The sequence below is a fragment of the Sinohyriopsis cumingii genome, chromosome 6 (genome assembly GCF_028554795.1).
Source record: "Sinohyriopsis cumingii isolate HCF-2022 chromosome 6, ASM2855479v2, whole genome shotgun sequence".
Lineage (NCBI taxonomy): Eukaryota > Metazoa > Mollusca > Bivalvia > Unionida > Unionidae > Sinohyriopsis > Sinohyriopsis cumingii.
Genome location: NC_142966.1, coordinates 34,324,735 through 34,344,848, shown reverse-complemented (window position 1 = coordinate 34,344,848; position 20,114 = coordinate 34,324,735). Strand labels below are relative to the sequence as shown.

At 36.2% G+C, this 20,114-nt stretch overlaps 1 protein-coding gene across 1 annotated transcript in view; it reads right to left on the bottom strand.

Annotated features, from left to right (window-relative positions):
- LOC149796698 (uncharacterized) overlaps window positions 1–3,218 on the bottom strand; it is a 90,682-nt gene extending 87,464 nt beyond the window's left edge. The window contains exon 1 of the mRNA XM_089961327.1: window positions 3,033–3,218. Within this exon, the coding sequence (XP_089817453.1) occupies window positions 3,033–3,099 (67 nt within the window). The 5' untranslated portion in view covers window positions 3,100–3,218. The remainder of the gene's footprint in view (window positions 1–3,032) is intronic.
- Between the last annotated feature and the right edge of the window lie 16,896 nt (window positions 3,219–20,114).

The window sequence follows — 20,114 nt, the reverse complement described above, 5'->3', positions numbered from 1 at the left end:
TAATTTCCCTTGACGCTAATCTGACCCACGATTTTTCTCCATGTTAAATTTCCCTTGACGCTAATCTGTCCCAGGGGTGTTTTTAATGCTAATTCCCATTGACGCTAATCTATCCCCATTCACTACTCACATGCCGTAAGATTATATCGTACGTTTTCATTTGGGCCGTTACGTCCACCCTTTATACATGAACCCTTCATTGATATTTTACCTCATAAAGATAGAGTATACCGACATAAGAAGTCCTGACGATTTTTGCGAAGAGGAATGAGCGAAATAAAATGCGCCTTAAGGGGTACCGGCTATGGAAAACACCTAAATGTTAATAAACTGCATTAATAGTCTGTACTCATGAAACCCTTACTTAGAGGACTTCGATTTCAATGCCTCTTACACAGTATCGAAATGAGACCCCCGTCTAAGAGCAGAAAAAGTTGAAAGAAAATTCGTATAGCCGATTTCGAGAAACTCTCAAATAAAAAAGAAAGTCGAGCATTACACATGCCGTAATATTCTATTGTACGTTTACAGTTGGGCAATTACGTCCACTCATTATACATAAACCCTTCATTGAACTTTTATCACAAGGAGATAGAGTCCACTTACCATAGAAGTCCTGACGAATTTCGTGATGACAAAACAGCAAAATAAGGAGCGCCTTAGGGAATACCGAGTACGAAAAACACGCAAATGTTAATAAACTGAATGAATAGTTTGTACTCGCGGAACTCTTACTTAGAGGACATTGATTTTGACGCCTCTTGTATAGTATTGAAGAGAGCCCCTTTCTAACAGCAAAAAAATAAAATAAAATTTAAGCAACATTCGTCGAGTCGATTCCGTGAAACTCGCGACTAAATAAAGGAAGTCTAGCAAAACACATGCCGTAAGATTATATCGTACACTTATATTTGGCCAATTGTGTCCACTCTATATATATATGAATCCTTCATGTTTTATATCTATGAGATAGAGTCCATCTACTGAGGAAGCCTGAGAAATTTCGTGAAGACGAAACAGCCAAATAAGGGTTGCCTTAGGGGGTACCGTGTACGACAGAAACGCAAATGTGAATAAACTTTATCAATAGACTGTAGTCATGGAACCCTTATCTGAAGGATTTTGATTTCAACGCCTCTTCTAGAGTGTTGAAATAAGGCCACTTTCTAACAGCAGTAAAAGATTCAGGAGAATGCGTTGACCCGATTTCGAGAAACTCGTGATTATATAAAGGAGGTCGAGCAAAACACATGTCGTAAGATTATATCGTACGTTTACATTTGCGCTATTACGTCCACTCTTTATACATGAACCCTTCATTGATATTTTATCTCCAGGAGATAAAATAAGTCCTGACGAATTTCGTGAAGATGAAACAGCGAAACATGCGGTGGCTTAGGGAGTACGGGCTTTCAAAAACACGAAAAAAGTTAATAAAATGTATCAATGCTTTGTATTCATGGAACCCTTACTTAGAGTATATTGATTTCAACACCTCTTATGTAGTATCGAAATAAGGCGTATTTCTAACAGCAGGAAATATTTGAAGATAATTCCTCGAGCCGATTTAGAGAAAATGGCGACGACAAAAAGTCGAGCAGAACACATGCCGTAAGATTATATCGTACATTTACATTTGGGTCATTATGACAACATTTTATACATGAACCCTTCATTGATGTTTTATCTCTAGGAGTTAGAGTCCTCCTACGAAGGAAGTCCTGACGAATTTTGTGAAGACAAAACAGCAAAACAAGGTTCGCCTTAGGGGGTACCGGCCATGAAAAACACGCAAATGTTAATAAGCTGTATTAATAGTCTGTACTCATGTAACCCTTCTTTAGCGGAATTTTATTTCGACGCCTCTTATACAGTATCGAAATAAGGTCCCTTTCTAGCTGCAGATAAAGTGTGAAGAAAAAAAATCGTCCAGCCAATTTCGAGAAACTCGCGACTAAATAAAGAAAGTCGAGCATTACACATGCCGTACGATTCTATGTTCGTTTACATTTGTGACATTATGTCCACTCTTTATACATGAACCCTTCATTGGCATTTTATCTCTAGGAGATAGAGTCCAACTACGAAGGAAGTCCTGACGAATTAAGTGAAGACGAAACAGCGAAATAAGTGGAGCCTTAGGGGGTAACGGCTGTTAAAAACACACAATTATTAATAAACTGTATAAATATTTTGTACTCATTAAATCCTTACTTAGATGATTTCGATTTCAACGCCTCTTATACAGTAACGAAACAAGGCCCCTTTCTAACAGAAGAAAAAGTTTAAAGAAAATTTGTCGAGCCGATTTCGAGAAACTTCCGACTAAATAAAGAATGTCGAGCAGAACACATCCCGAGAGTTTATACCGTACGTTTACATTTGTGACATTACGTCCACTCTTTATACCTGAACCTTTTTATGTATGAACCTTCCTTTTTATGAGGGCCTCAAGGTTGATTGGTTCTTAGCTAATTGTGTTACCCTCTTTAACTAAAGTCATTTAAGTTTCCTGCTAATGAGATATCGTATTCAATCACTTTGTACCCCATCCAAAAACAACAGAAATAATAGTACGCGAAAACTGCATAATACGAGGGTAAATATATATATATATATATATATATATATATATATATATATATATATATATATATATATATATATAAATATATATATATATATATATATATATAGAGAGAGAGAGAGAGAGAGAGAGAGAGAGAGAGAGACAGACATACAGACAGAGAGAGACACAGAGAGAGAGAGGCATTTAGCCTTGACTTCCAATATAAATTAGCACAAAACTAAACTAAAAAATTATTTGTTTGCACTTTGACCGTATAATGCTTGGTTCACAGTGCATTAGACATATAGCCTATGAACTTGACTAGTCTGCCATATGAAATATCTTGCTGCTTGCTGCTGTTATAAAAGAATCAAGGCATACTGGCAAATCAAAGCCTAAATCTGCAACGTCTAAATATATAAAAAATAAAAGGTTCTAAGTTAATAAATGCAAATATACTTACATCTAGCGGTGTGGCAATGAACAAGGAGTATAAAAACAATAAATGCTATCAATGGTAAGTGGTCCATCCTGTACAGTGTCGAATCGAAAGCAGATATTTTCTCTAATCCGACAGGAAGAATTGTTGAATCTGTTCAAAATTGAACGCAAGAAACATCGGGTCGTGTAAGTCAACCTTAATCGTACCTAACACTTTATAACTAACCAGGAAGTACTTATATAGTATCTAGGTTTATCCGATTTTCATTGTTAAAGCTTAAGTGTAAAGTGCAACCTTTGCCTTAGTCATATTTCAGGGACAATATAGGTTAAGCTCTCTCTCTCTCTCTCTCTCTCTCTCTCTCTCTCTATATATATATATATATATATAGATAACTTAGACTCAGAGAGTAAATTTTTGGAGACGATGAAATAAAAATTGTTCTGTGTAGTTTGCATTGGGATTCGACTCCATTTTATATTTGCATACGAAACCATTGATGAAATATTCCGCCAGCTTCCGATTATTTTAATAAAGGATGGGGTATAACTGATACCAGACTGACGTGTGTTTTTTTTGATGAAATATAGTATATGTAAATTGTGTTGTATTCATGAAACGAGGAATGTAATGACACGAAGTATTTTGAGTTTATTAGGAATAAATTCCCTGATATTTATGTTGCTGTATTATCCATTTTTCCGTTTTCACTGAACATAAAGTACACTTAGACTGAATTAAGAGAAAAAAATTCTTAACAACAATATCTAACATACATTCTGTCTCTAAACAATAGATCAAATAAAAAGAACATAATGTTAATCATGCTAATAGAAAAGAGATATCATGATCAGAGATTAAAAAAAGATTTTCTTTACATGAAAGATGTTACCTCAATTCTTTCCTCTCTATCCCATTATCTGTATCGAAAGATCGATATATTGACTGATCGAACGAACGAATAAGCAAACACTCACTTGGTATGTCGGAAATTTTTTAAATATTAGTCAATACACACTTACTAACGCAATGTCCTAATCCTCGAAAGTAATAAGGATCGTAAACGTCAGAGTAATAATGATGAGTAATAATGATGAGTAATAATGATGAGTAATAATGACGTTCTATACAAATCTGCATACAATTGCAGTACTGACTTACAAATATCGTGGACAAACGTGTATAACATGATCCTGCTGATTTATACAAGTTTTAGAAAAGCGTTTATTGCATGGTCTTGCTGACTTCTACAAGTTTTAGACAAACGTCTATAGCGTGATACCACTGACTTTACACTGTTATTATGTATAAGAACGATAACTACCTTTATTCTATCTACTTTTATGTGTCTGTATGTTTGCCTGCATATGTATATATATATATATATATATATATATATATATATATATATATATATATATATATATCTTTCTATATCTATCTCTACCTCTCTCTCAATCTCTCTATCTCTCTCTATATATATCTCTCTATCTCTCTTATATATATATATATATATATATATATATATATATATATATATATATATATATATATATATATATATATATATATATATATCCATATATATCTATATCTCTCTCTATATATATATATCCATCTATATCTCTCTATATATATATACCTATATATTTATCTCACTCTATATCTATCTAAATCTCTCTCCATATCTCTCTCTCTATCTCCATATATATACGTGCGTGTGTGTGTGTGTGTCTGTGTGTTTGTCTCTCTCTCTCTCTCTCTCTCTCTCTCTCTCTCTCTCTATATATATATATATATATATTTCTACATATAGCAATCTCTCAGGTTTATTTTTATATTTTTATACGATGGACAGGATATTGGTTTTAATGTTGACTAGCCAGATCTATCGCACTTACAATTTCCGATGTACAGCTGGCTTCATATCTTTCTTTTAATAATAATTATTTCTTTACTTCAATGAAAAAAGACTTCGCTCCTTTTTTCAACTAGCTAATGTCAACACTGTAAATGTGGTTCTGATAGTTCTTTGAACAAATCTAAGCCGCCCTAGAACTTGTAGAAATTCTTGGATACTTAAAAAAGATGCTTCAGAGAAGAGAGGATGTTCTTACTAAACACGGTCCGGAAAAAAAAAAAAACAACAGAATATGCAAGACAAACGTAACTAAGTTTCTTTTGCAATTATTCCCGATTCACATAACTTACGTCACGAACATTATGACATTATTTCGTGTGTGTTAGGCAACTGATACCAAGATTAAGAAAATTAAGAGAAAGAAAAAGAAAAATCGCATTCTACTTCTATGAATCTTTAAAGTTCAAAAGACTTGAAATCAAGAGATCCAGTTTGATTCCAACCGGCAACCTACGCCCAGGGTATTTATAACCTAAGAAGATCCCAAATAAATTGAGATGATTTGATCTTCTTCGTATGTCTCCAAGGGATTCAAACTCTCGACTTCCAGGTTACAAGACTGACGCTCTGACCAACTGAACTATGGAGCCGCCTACTTTGCCACAGACTTCTAAACATAACCAAAAGCTAAATAGAAAGCCATGTCAGTCGTATGCAACCATTATCTATTCAGCTAAGAATATATGCTGTGCCTTTAGTAAAATACCGTGGAGTATAATGAAACGCTCATTACATTTACGAATACTATTCATGGAACTATTTTGTATCAAATGCTTCTTAATGTATCAGCGAGTTCATCGTCGCTAACCATTCTTTCAAACTCGACAGTACAATTACATTCGACACAGATACGATCAATGATGAAACTTCTTGTTTTAAATTTAGTGATGTTGTTGGTCTGTCTTAAACGCAGAATTTGAAATCTAAGTATGTGATACTTTTCTTTAATCCGCCTGAATTGCAGTTATACATGTATAGTCTTAAAATCAAAGTACTTAAAGTACTGAAGGTCTTAAACGATGCATACTATTCCATTTTTTGTTCCTTTTTTCTTTGTTTTAATGACTTAAACTATCACTGAAGCTGCGATATGTAAATAAAAAAATACAAACGAGGAATGCAAATTTCAAGCATTCTTCACCCAAAGTAACATAAAAATCCATACATAAATAAACATCGAAATTAGCCAAATCAGCAAAAGTAAACAAAAACTCAAGCATAAGCAATAAACTAATTTAAACCGAATCTGAAAAATGACTTGACAACAAAATTATTTCAGATCGGCGATATTTTCATTTTGTAACAGACATGAAACAACTTAAATACACATCATCGTAACATCGGGTTAAAGCAAAATTCGAAATTACAGAAAGCCTTAAACGAAGCGTCTATACCACCAAATTTTAACAAAGACTAAAAATCTAGACATTTTCCATTGGATTGGCCATATTAAGAAACAACTGAATAAACTCAGTTTCTAATTTGGACGAATAAGTTTTTGTTCTGACGTAGTGTGAACAACATGGTGCTATTGGACTATATAAGTAGTAAGTGGGGCGAAATAGGGACGATGGGACTTCATGATAAAACGAGGGGGGGGGGGCCTATAGGTCAATGTGAATTTAACATAGTGGGTCTGTCTAGAGAAAATGGGAATTTAACATTGTGGTCTGTCTAGGGACAAAGGTAATTTAATATTGTGGGCCTGTCTAGGGAGAAGGGAAATTTAACATGGGCTTGTCTAGGGACAATGGAAATGAATAGGGCCGTTATAGGGACAGGTTTTTTTTATAAGGAAAAACAGGACATAGACATACACAATCATAGACATATACAAGCAAATACATAAACATGGCAATAGAGGATAGATCTTTATGAGGCAACGGAGTGGCACTGAAAACGGCCTTTGGGGTTTATGTTACTACAATTGATTTATCATACAAAACATTGTATGAGTCTTCTTCTCTTCCTCAAACTGCGTCTGACCCCCGCACCGTAGATCAGGGTTCGCTTCAGACAGCCTTGCCTCTCCAAATACGTCTTTAGTTTCCAAATGGTCCTTCCTGTGATTTTGATGGTAGTCCATGATGATCTGACATACATGAGTAAGTCTGTTCTGAACCGCATCGACGATATGAGGGTAGACGATTCTACGTTAGTCCATATCTTCGGACCAGAACAGGTAAATGGAATGAGGCAAGTGACGGGTAATTATAGTTTATGAGCGGATCGAAACGGATCGACATCTTTCACCGATGTAAACGGACGTTACAAAATTTAGACAGAGTGCGGAATCTCCCTTCCAATCAGAAGAGCGTGGTGTGTGACGTCACATTCTCTATATAGGTGCACTAGCGTCTGTGCGCAGCGAATCGATACATAAAAGTTCCAAAATGACTGAAACTCAGAAAACGAAGTTCGGACTTGCATAGCAGAACAGAGTAGAGCTTATAGAATTTATTTTCAGTGCAGTAGGCATTGCTTACACACATTTTTCACCCTTTGTTTCATTCATTCGTGTACGTGGAACCCTAAGTATTGGGTAAATTTTGTATTTTACTACTGAAACATTTATATTGTTACACTTTTCTAACAAATATTTGTATCAAATTTAGCTTAGATTGTGACTTTGTTAAATTCCTGCCAAAAATAATTCAATCTCAACAGGATATGTTTGAGAGAGGAAGAAAACTCAAAGCATACTTCTCTCCAGGCGTGTGCTTCACTGAAACAGGGAGGACCCTGATTGCTCACAGAGAGCGAGGCTGCCAGGTTTTGGACTTGACGACTTTTCTATAAAATGACAGCCCTAGACCTCCATAATTGCTGCAGACCTTGATAGCACGCGATATTGTGGTTAGCAACATCATGGGCCTCCAAAATGGCGGCAGAGGAAAATTAATCATCTTTGCCAAAGGAGATACCCCTTTATACCTAAATGGCATCTGCATGGAGATTAGGGGAAAGAATCTTCGTCCATGCCCCTCCACCCTGCACCAAATCACTGGCAGAGAAACTCACAGAAGTACATTTTTTATGGCCTTCACTTGGAAACTCCCTTTTCGGAACTCAAACTCAAGGTGGAGAAAGTGTGAAGCAAAACTACTAAAGAAAAGGATGGGCACTTTCTGAAGCTTTCCATCCGTCTTTACAGGAGTCGGGATCATCTATATGACGGAGTAAGACGCCAGAAAGGTGCCCCCTTCCTGTTTGCAATGGGATTTTTCATTAAATTTTGGTACAGGAGCTGCTACAGTTTCAGGATCTGCAGCAGGTGTGGGGAAATGAGACACCCCCTCCAAAAAATTTACCAAGCCCTGCAAACAGAATACATATGCAGCAAGTGTTTAGAAAATGGACGCGGCTGTGGAATCAGACTTTAAAGGGTGCGCGACCCCAGAGAGGAGGCGGGACCACAAGCTCCGGACCAGGTCTTAATTCTGCAAAATAATATTGACATTCCTGAAATTCAAACAAGGTGGTGGTGGAGTATTGTTCCTCCATAGGTAATTCATCTCCATGGCTGAGCTATGAACAAGCTAGCTCAGCGAAAATAAGAAAACGAATTAAAAGAGGAAGAAGAGCAAAAGAAAAACAAATACTCTTAGTGGAAAGCTGATCGACTCCCTATTTTGTTTTAGAGGAACCAAATTTTGAGAGTATCCTACCCGACTATTGATGGCCAAATTGTAATAGAGTAAAGCCTGCAGCAGCAGCTGGGTCAGAAAGAAGCTGGCAATGCCCTTAATACACCCACACTACCTCCGATGAAGGAAGAAAAAAAAAACTTGCTGTAATAATCAAAGAAGTGTGCCTACAGGCTGATGGTGTGGTTTTGGTAGAAGAGGAAGGGAGTCAGAGACTTTCGCTCTCAAACCCACTCAAAAGGAAACGACATGGATTAACCCCTCGGACTCCAACAGAGAAAGAGGTGGTCGATTTTATCAAATAACAAATATCATCTGAGGAAAAAAAAACACTTGTTTGCATGAGACGCGTTTCCCACTGATGGCGGCAGACTTTGAAGAATGACCCTCCAGGAGGAGAAGGGTCGCAAATGATAGGAAAGACGGACGAAATGTAAAAAATCAGCCTTGAGGAATACAGAATAAAAAGGCTTCGCAACATTTATACATAAAGTTGTAAAACATTTAGTGTTATATTAGGTTTATTATCATTATTTCTTAGGTATCAGATATAAAACGTTTAAATATCATTTGTTTTCAGTCACAACGGAGGGACAAAACCTCAGATTTCTGGCTGTACAATATGAACGGTATAAATGGGAAAATAAATGCATTATGTGACCTGGCTATTGATTATAATTTATAATCCTAGTTCAGGAAACTCAATACGTCCAAGAAATCGTTACAATAACTAGAAGAAAAGTTAGACGCTTTAGTGTTTGTTAATTAGCACCCCATCGAAAACAGATCTGGTGTCGCTACTATTAGCAGAATAAGGCCAAAGGCTTTAACATGGAAGTGAAGAAGACTCCCGTGGAAAAGTAAGGGAGGCTCCTTCATATATTTATATTTTCATATATTTATATTTGGAATGTACTAAATGTATGGATACCTACGAGGATGAATTATAAAAATCAAATTTTATTAGAAATCCAACAAATTATATGCAAGATTATGTTCTTAAACAATGTTTAATTAGGGGAGATCTTAACTGGGCAGAGACCAAATTTGATGGAAGAGCGGGAATGATATATACATATAAAGCTGCCAGACAATATGTTAATACGTTCATATATAACAAGCTTGATTTTAACAGTCACGCATGGAAATGAAGGAGACTACACGTATTTTTATGCACAAAACAAAGGGAGCAGACTTGACAATATTTTATATTTCGGAAGGTAATAAATGTATCATAAACAAATTTGATATTTTACCAACAGTGATCTCTGATCATCAACCGTATTGCTTGAGTTACGTGTGGAAAATATCACAAAGTGGGGACAAGGCCTATAGAAGTTGAACTGCGCTCATCTTACCGATCCGGAATATGTGAGTGTTCTTCATTATTTAGACTCCTTTCTTGAGGAACCTCATATCGATATAACCGAAGTTTGGGAGTATATGTAAAATATTTTAAAACAAATTATAAAATATCATAGCGCCACAAAAAGTTATATAAAGAGTGGATTAGCGAAAAATATCTTATACAAAACAAACATGAACCTAAAACTCAAGAGGAAAGGGAGATTGTAGACGAAATGAAGGAAATCGAACTCACTATTACGATGGGACTGAAACTAAGAGCGGGGAACTGTAACATTCTTTATGCGATGTAACAAGATAACCGGGTTCGATTTCGGATTTACAACAAAATGGTGATACAAATACGTTTAATGATGAATGACTTCAATGAGAAAATAATTATTAATACGTGCGTGTATAATATCGAAATATAAGATAAATTAACATAATAAACGCACGAATCTGATAATGTAACAAATGACAATACAAATAAATGACCTTACACAGTACAAGGACAAGTTTGAACGATCCACAGTCATTTTACACTACGAAAAGAATATGTTTTACTCAAATAGTAAAAATGAATTCACTCAAATAGTGACAAATGAGGTATTTTACTCATACTAAAGTGATGAAAACAAAGGGACTGATATACGAAATATCTTTATAATCCGAAAACACTGGGTATTACAAACCCCAAAATTAGCCCACGGCTAGAAATTACACGTATGGAGTTATACACTATGTCACCAGCACACCTTGCTATCAGTCAAACCGGTCAATCAAACAGTATTCCAGGTAGTCACCGACCACCATTCAATTCCTTGGTCAAATCAAGCAATCAGGGCCCACCAATCGGTCAGCAACCTCTCATCACCTGCTACTCGACCAACAACACTTAACTCAGCTCTACGGCTGCTATGGTTCAGCTTTACATCTGCTATGGTCAACTTCTATGGTTAGCTCCACAGCTGGTACCACGTCGACTCCGATCAGCTCTACAGCTACGACTCCGATCAGCTTAATATACATCTAACACCGTGTACTATGCATGACACAGTCATATATGATAAAACATAATGACGTTATATACAGTAAGCTATACGTATTACATTATTTGCACAATAATTACAAAACAATACACAGGTTCAAAAGTGAACCCACTCGTACCCGATAAGAATCCTACGGTACTAAACGATTCTTAAAAATGCAACGTTTATACCGCTAATATAAATCTCTTGCTAAGTAACAAACAATACTATAAAATATTTGCATTATACTACGTAAGCCGACGCCGCATAGAAAATATACAAAAATAAACGTAGTAGTACACTAGTTATAACTTATACACAAGAAATTAATAAATAACTCACAGCTGAAGATGTGCAAGTCCTTGAATTTTTATTGGTGTGATCCCTATCAGACTTGCTTCATAGAGGAGACCCCCTGTGTCTAAAGTTAAAGGTTTTTATGCGCTTATGTTTTCCCCAATATGTCTTATTGTATCAGTTTTAATAAATTTTGATTTTATTACATTTGCTCCAGGTTTTGTACATTTGCCTAACTGGTGTTTCGATACTTTTGAACGTTGGCTGGTCTTAAGAGTTGTTTCCAGAAGTGATCCGTGCCAGGGATCAGTGTTGTCCGGTGTTTGCGATATGTTTTGTGCTATATTGTTTTGTATGTTAACCCTTGTATTTTGTAAGGACTGGCTGGTATAAATAAAAAAAATTAGTTCTGCAAGATTTAAGTTTTGTAGAAGCAGTTTCATGTGAGTAAAAGAAGGAAGTAAATGTAATTGTTTGGTGCAAAAGAGGAATAAGGAAATTTTTTGACGCACGAGTTCAATTATGGTCGCTTATTTATAAGTTATTATAGTCTGGCAATTGGTAGCAAATCTGGTGAAATCATTTGGTAACATAGTTTAACTAGCAATTAGTATAAATGAGTAAGCCGAATAAAACTTTATGAATATTTACAAATTACCAAGTTACTTTCTCTTGAAACCATTAGGTAGATCTGAAATAAGCCTAATAAGCATTAATGAATGTAATACTTAAGAAGCACTGGAATCACTTAGCGCACAAGCTCAAAGTAGGGTCGCTTAGTTGTTGTTGTTGGGTTTAACGTCATTTTTCAGCACATAATAGGCTATACATTGCGGCCAGTATTGATGGTGGAGGAGCTTAGTTAAAGCACGCGCAGTGCACACGTTATGTATCATCGAGCTAATGGGCACTGGTCATGCTAGTTCACGTGCTGCAGATTTATTGTCAATATAGCTGATTAAGTATATGTAGGTATTAGTTCAGAAAATCTGAGTTATGGCAATTGATAGCGAATCTGGTGAAATATTTGGTAAATATAGAGTAACTCTAATAAATGAGTAAAACAAATGTAAGTTCAGGAATCAAGTTACAAATTACCGAGTTACTTTCTGTTGAAATCATTTGGTAAATCTGAAATGAGTCTAATAATGAATGTAAATAAATAAAAAGCATAATATTTTGTGTGGTGCTTGTATGTTTGCAAATAGTTTGGAAGAGTTACAGTATAATAGAGAATAGTTAAGAGTTAAGGAAGCTGTTAAACATGCCTCTTAATTCATTCCTTAGAAGTATGAATGTCCTTTCCTGATGTAGACTATCTGTTCTTGTGGAATGTTCATTCATCAAATATCCTTTTTCTTTCCAAGTTGTATACTTTGGTATACGTTCTATTGTATTGTTACCTTGGTCTCGAATTCTATGCCTCGACTTGTATACAGTCCTGTTATAGAAACCTTTTATATGTATTTCATTGAGAATATGAAACTTTATCCGTTGTCCTTATTCCGTTTCCAATTGTAATAAAAATAAAATTCCATCCTCCTTCGTTCCACTTCGATGGCATTCCTCCTACCTGATTGAAATAGGGGCTATCTGTCTCGGCGAAAACCGTGGGATTTTCTCTTGTAGTATTCCGTTTTATATATTTGTTTCCCCTTGTATCCATTGTCTGAATCCAAGTTCATATTCATTCCAGGTCATGCAAGTCTTTAAGTGGACAGCTCACTGACAAGACTTTCCGTAATGCGTAGATTTAGTCTTACGGTGAGGCATTTATACACAGACGATGTCGCCATACATCGTCTGTGCGCTGGAAGTATTCGGCTCTTCCCATCGAAAGCAATTCGCACGTGCGGCATAGAATGAACGGAACTCACTGTTTCGAAATATTGTTAAATATACATAAATCACCCTCGGGTATTGTTGTACACAAAAAACGAAACCCGAGTACATGTATTTAATAAATAAAAGGATTTATACAATTCCGCGACATGCAACAGGGTGGGATACTTATAAAAAAACTGGAAATACAAAGAGGAAAAGATAAGAAAATAGACAAATTAAACAAAATATTGAATATTGATAAATAAAAATGACATTAAATGCAATACAAGAGTACTACAACAATTTTGTACACAACTCAGAAGATTGATACAAGTACTATTGAAGAATATATTAAACATTTTGTTGCAAGCAGATCTCAAACTCTGAAAACAACATAAGTTATAAATGCATTACATCAGATGAAAGTTTTAAAGCAATGAATGAACTAAAGAAGGGAAAGACACCTGGTCCTGACAGACAGAAAACAGATTTTTACATAAATTTTCAGTATAAACTAGTAGACATACTGGAATTACTATATAACGATATCTCATTTGAGGGGAAAATGACTAATACTGGGGGGGGGGGGGTATATTAACTGGTATAAAAAGGCATGGGCGAAAGAAAAGACCTGAAGGCCAGTAACATTATTAAATACGGTTACAAGATTCTGAGTAAAATAATAACTAACTTGTTGAAACTGTATATTGGATCAATTGTTTATCAAAATCAAAGTTAAGGTGATAAAGGAAGAACTATTTTAAACAATAATTTGTCAATTAACTCCATCATTGATTTGATTATCAATAAGGGGAAAAAGTGAGCCATGATTCTCTTACATCAAGAAAAAAAAAACATTTGATCGAATTGAACATGGTTTCATATAGCAAATCCTTACTGTGGGTAGCTTCGGTGAAAATTTTAAAAAACTTCATCCGCGCCATGTACAATGAAATCACATCAAAAGTACTAGAGAATGGAGCACTGACGGAGCCATCCCAACACAAAGGTCGGTTAGACAGGGATACCCTCTGACAGTTTTACTCTATATCATAACAAGTGAAGCGTTAAACATAAATATAAATATTAAAAATAATGCCAATATACAGAGGATTTTAATTCCCAGTCATGAGAAAGAATTCAAAACCTTACTGCATAGTGTTGATTGTACAAATTTTATTAGAAATGATTACTCTTTTAGTCACGTGCAGATGGATTTTGAAAAATGTGAGAAGACCTCCGGCTCTGTCATAAACCATGACAAAACGGAGATATTGCTGATGGAGAAGGATCCCTGGACCTTATTTTTAATTATATAATGCAAAAAGTAGAAGAACGAATTGAAATATGGTCATACGTTCCGCTAAGTTTAATGGAACGTATATAGGTCGCTAAGATATATATATATATATATATATATATATATATATATATATATATATATATATATATATATATATATATATATATATAGCTTATTATGTGATCCAAACAATTGATTTGTCTGAATCTAAGATTTACAAAACTGAAGATAAAATAATCAACTTCATTTGGAAGAAAAGAATTCACTACTTACAAAAAAGTTTTTTTTTTTTTTAAAATAAAGAGATTAGAGTGGCCTAGGCACCCGCCGTCTCTGCAATAAACCAACTTTATATATATTAAATAGATTTAAGAAATTATCTGATAAATATAAAAATCTCTGGGGGTGGTGGTGGCATATACAGCTACTTTTATAGCTATCTATGTAAACATACGGAAAAAAATATATATATAAGAACAATAAACCGTCGAAACTCTTAGAACCACCAACAAGAAGTAAAAGAATACGTGAAATTAATTTTTAAACATAGGGAACAAAAGAAATTTTGGGAAGAACTCAAGGATCACAAAATGTATTATATGCTTAATAAAGCAATAGACAAGAATATTAAAATGTCGGTGGAAATTAAAAAAATCCAACCATAAATAGGAAGGGTATATGGAAGAGACTGGAAGAGATCCCAACTACATCCAAACAAAGCGTGATATATTTGTATCTTCGCGACGTCTGGATGACGGGGAAGATGGCTTTTACTAAACATATAATACACAATGTCCCCCCTGTCAGTTATGGGGGCAATGTACGGACTCGGAAAACTATTTAATTTTACGCTGTCCCAAGACTTCGAGAGACAGATATAGAATCACAAAAAACATACATGAAAAATAAGGCTTCACTGAAGCAAAACAACTTCAATGTACAAACGAAATAGATGATAAACAAAACTATGCTTACCTCTTAACGTTTATCACTGAAATCATGAAATGAAAAAAGGGACTTATTCTAAATCCCAGCTGTCTTAGTAGTCCACAGTAAATATACAGCATAAACTCTTTTTAAATAAGGATGGCTTCCCCTACCGGTAGGGTGGGGTTCCTAGGGGTTGTTTGTAGGCGAGTTGGAAGACGGAGGTGGTTGGGAGGCCCCCTCGGCAGCTCGTTCCTCAGCACTAGCGGGATAAATACCCAGTTAGGGGAACTGGGGCCCTTCTCCCCTCCCCTCCTTTACTTTTTTACCCTCTCTCCCTTGGACGGGCGAGGTTTCTTGCCCCTCAGCTAGTGAGGGAAAGTCATCGAAAATATTTAAGCGAGAAATAACAAATATAAAAAATTAACAAGCGACATTAATTTCATTAACCTAATACTTACATATGTTAGGGACAGAACTGTAAACACATGTGGGGCAGAGTTGTGGTTCAACTGAGTAAGGAGAAAATGATGGTTTGACACATATGCCATGTGGCTCACGCGAGTTGGTACGGATCAGACCGGACCTCCCCAAAGAGTGGGCCAAAGTAACAAGAACATTCAAATGTAAAACAAAAACACGGGGCGATAACATACACAATTCTTACACACCACGAGGAAGTGGCCAAACACACAATACATAAACTCCTACAACAAAAACATACGTGTACTATCTCTGATTGTTTTGGGGACCTTTTGTATTTATTTTTATTTTTCTTTATACACAATACACCTCACAATGTCATTAGTTAGCGTATATATGCCTGGGAAAGAAGGGGCCCGCCTCTGTAGTGGAAGTGGAGGGATCGGAAATCCCACTACCACCATTACATGCTGTTCCAGGACGCACCATTGCATGCGGTACCCGGACCCCCCCCCCCCCAGCTGGTTTATTTTTTTTTTAGCTAGGCCTATTTAACTAAATCGTTAGACAACGTACTGAAATGACGTGACCATTCTAGCCCGTCCAAACAGAAAAACATGGATACCATACAGTACAATATAGCAATACACATATATCACATACTAGACAGCACAGATCTCTGGCAAGGTTCACTGAGTAAATCAAATGCTCGCAAACCGGCCCGGGTTTTAGGAGTTTATGAGACACTAGGGTAGGATTGTGTATTAAACGCTAATGTCAATTTTCATAAACTTTTGTTCCAAATTCATTTAATGAGTTTTTTTTACGAAACACACAAGAACATACTATTGGGGTAATACACAAAACATAAACTCCTTATATTCTTTTAGCAATAGGGGATCCTCTCTATGATGGAAACTGAGAGGGACCACGCCAATAAACAGAAGACGAAGTATTGGGGTGCGCGTGCGGTGGAGACTCATAGTGATGGCATAACAGCTACCGATTCAATGACAGTCATATTCCAGAAGAGAACGATTTTAATTGGAATTTAGTGAATTTTCTCCCTTCGCAAGAATTTGTACCGGTACTAGCACCTTCGCCGAGTTCTCCTTCCGTGCCTGAAGTAGAGGACTTTAGACAAAGACAGAAAGAAGAATTAAAGACATTTTTATAACAGCAGAAAGAAGCTGAACAAGCCTTTCTCATTCAACAGCAACAGCGAGAAGAAGATGAAAGAAGAAAACGAAAGGAGGAAGAATCATAAAAGAAGAAACCGCGGCCAAGGAGAAAAGAATAACAGTGAACGTCAAACGGTCACTGTATTCTTAGACATGGTGGCAAAGTTAAGGAACCTGAAACAATGTATCAGGTTTCTTTAACTCGGCCCGACAGAAAAAGACCTTCTCGAGCCAAATAGTCCAACCCAGTAACTACTCCAAATCATCGACAGTAGCCAGAGAAGAAGTAGGACTTGGCCTTGGTAAAGGAATAAGACAAATAAAATGAATTGCCTATAGATCATGGGTTTGGTTTAACAATCACACAACAACATATCCAATGGTCCCTTTCCGAGCCACCCACCTCTCTAGAAAAAAGTAATTATTCAAAGTTAGCTAAATTAAGTAAAACTTAAATCCATTTTTTCCATGATGCACGCGTATGAGTGCTTGTGTGTAGGTCCTTATTACTAAAAATATAAAAATATGAACCAAGAGACACTTACATTTTTCTTTCTGGTATATTCTCTCCTCTTAGAATTTGCAGTGAAATTTTGCAATACATCAACAAGAAAAGTCAATTTGCTTCTTCTTTTCTTTCATTTTCACTTTCTCCGTTTGAATTACTTAACTGTCAAAGGTTTTTCCTCCTCTTCCTCACTTTCTTCTCGTCTTCTTTTCTTAACTCTATTGACTGAAATGGGTTCTTCTTCCATTTCAGAGAGTACATTTTCATGTTCGGAATCACTCTCCTCTTGTTTTTTTTTTTTCTCCATCGTTTCTCTCTTTTATTAGGGCACTCTGGAGCCCAGTGTCTTTTCTCCTGACCATGATAACAAGTATCTCTGTCTTTGTCTCCATTCACCCCTCTCTTACTTTGACGCTGTTAACGTTCTGAAGACCAATGTGTTTTCTTCTGGGATATGTAACAAGCGTATTCACTTTTATCTCCAAAAGGACTACGAGTCAGAAGAAGATAACTTTCTTATGATGCCTCACAAGGGTTTGATCAGCAATTCAATCTTTCTTGACTGCGTGAGGCAAGACATGTACATTATATATAGATATCCTTGGGATCTGACATTGTATCATTTGCAAGTTGACAATCAAGATGAAAAGATCGCACAATTTCATGGAGAAAGAAGATGAAGAAAGTAAGAGACAGAGACGTGACATATCGCCTCGCACAAGAGCTTAAGCATTGGCTTCAAAACATGCCACTGATTTTGAAGATGACATAAATGAGCATAAGTCAATACCTTTCACGACTGTGACCAAACTGAGAAAGTCTACGCCAAGTCAAAGTCAACCACCAATATCAGCCGAAAAACATTACCACATTCGAGAGACGGTAAAAAGCTCATCCAAAAAAATTTAGGTCAACGGCCTACGCTTACAAAGTGAAGTTTAAAGATTTCAAGCCAGACGCTCTACAAGGAAGTTTGGATTGGACTTCCCAGAGTAAAATTTAAATTTGTGACTTCTGATCTTTTGTGTCGAGAAATTCACAAGAGGAAAGTGAGAAAGGTTAACAAACTCATCAGATTTCTTTTGATTTAGTCTGCGTTCTTCAGAGTATTCTGCTTTAGACCATTTACATTAGAAGATTTTATTCACTTTCTTGACTGTTTCCCGGGATGGCTGTGGTCAGAATTACTCTCTACATCAATAACTTCAACTCTGGGAAAAGATTTTGATAAAACTATGGACATTCAGATGTAGACCCAACGTGAGTATAAAAACTTGCTAATATTTTCATGGATACTTTACGAGAGAACATTTGTGGTTTGCCTCTCGAGTTGAGAGAACGCATTTACAAACAGTTCGTCAAGCTACAAGTGAAACGCAAAGAACAAATGCATCATTTACGTCACCATTGTTTTATCCACTGGTACCTGACTGCTATAAGAGGATTGATTCTTTTCAAAACGTTCAAATGTTCAAACGCTGATGAAGTGCCCGATAGTAAGACGACCTTGGATGCTACTTGGTGACAATACTATACAGAATTTAAAAGAAAGAGACGATTACAAATATCTTATCACGAACTACTATTGTCTCAAGAGGAAACTTCTGTCACGTGTGTTACCGAACTGGACCACCGAATTGTTTCGTATGACTGGACGAGTGCGTGGACACTATCCTCCCGTTTATGAATTGGAAGTCACCAACGGCGAAGTGTTAAAAGGAACAGTCTACTTGCCCGAGACACAACGAGTGACCAAAAAAGATGACATGTACGACATCGAAAGCATTCTCAATCGATGAACCAGTAAAGTTGGCAAACGTCTTGTCAGAAAGTGAACTTTCCCTGGAAAGGATATCCCCCAAGTTTTGATTATTAGATCGACGCTTCGCAAGTCATCGACTATAAAAGGAAATGACCATCATGCCGTTCAACAGAGCATCAGCGACTCAGAGTTCTTCTTCATCTCTTTAAAGTCTACAAATGCAACCCCTGTATGTGTGATTTGGAGAACGTGTGTCTAAAACGCAAATAGTTTTCTTTTCTGCCCAATCTTTGTGGTATATTGTGTCATCGGAGTAGCCATCGCCTATTTGAGTTTGCAACAAGGAGACAAACAATTGTGGACTAGTTTTTACGTATCAGGTGCATCGGTGACCTTCTACCCAATCCTGAAATACTCTACCGGTAGTCACAAAAGTAGCCTTTAGGCCAACACAAGTCACCCCCAAACAGTAGTAACAACAGCAACAACAACAACCCTCTTTATGAAAACTCCATTAACCTCAAGTGGCCCCTTGGAATGCAGAATTCAGGAATTATGAATAACTAATTTTATTTAACTTTACCATGTGCAGTGAGAGATCCATGAATGTGTTTCCCCAACAATACCTTGTGCTGTTTCATGGTCAAATTACCTCTGGCCATCCAATTGGATCACGGAACACATTGGAAAGTGGCTTTCGTCGAAATCATTCATCCCACACGAATACAAAACATCACCCAAAATCAAAATACTTCCCATGTCGAAATCCGTAACGAACACGTGCAACACTACTTGAATGAAAATGAAGTTTTGACTATCAAAAAGCAAGCAAGGAATCCATTATTTACCGTCTATACCATGAATATTTCAGCAGTCTATTATTCTAACGGTTAACATTTGGTGGACACAATCACTTCCATGCTCGAGGAACTGTT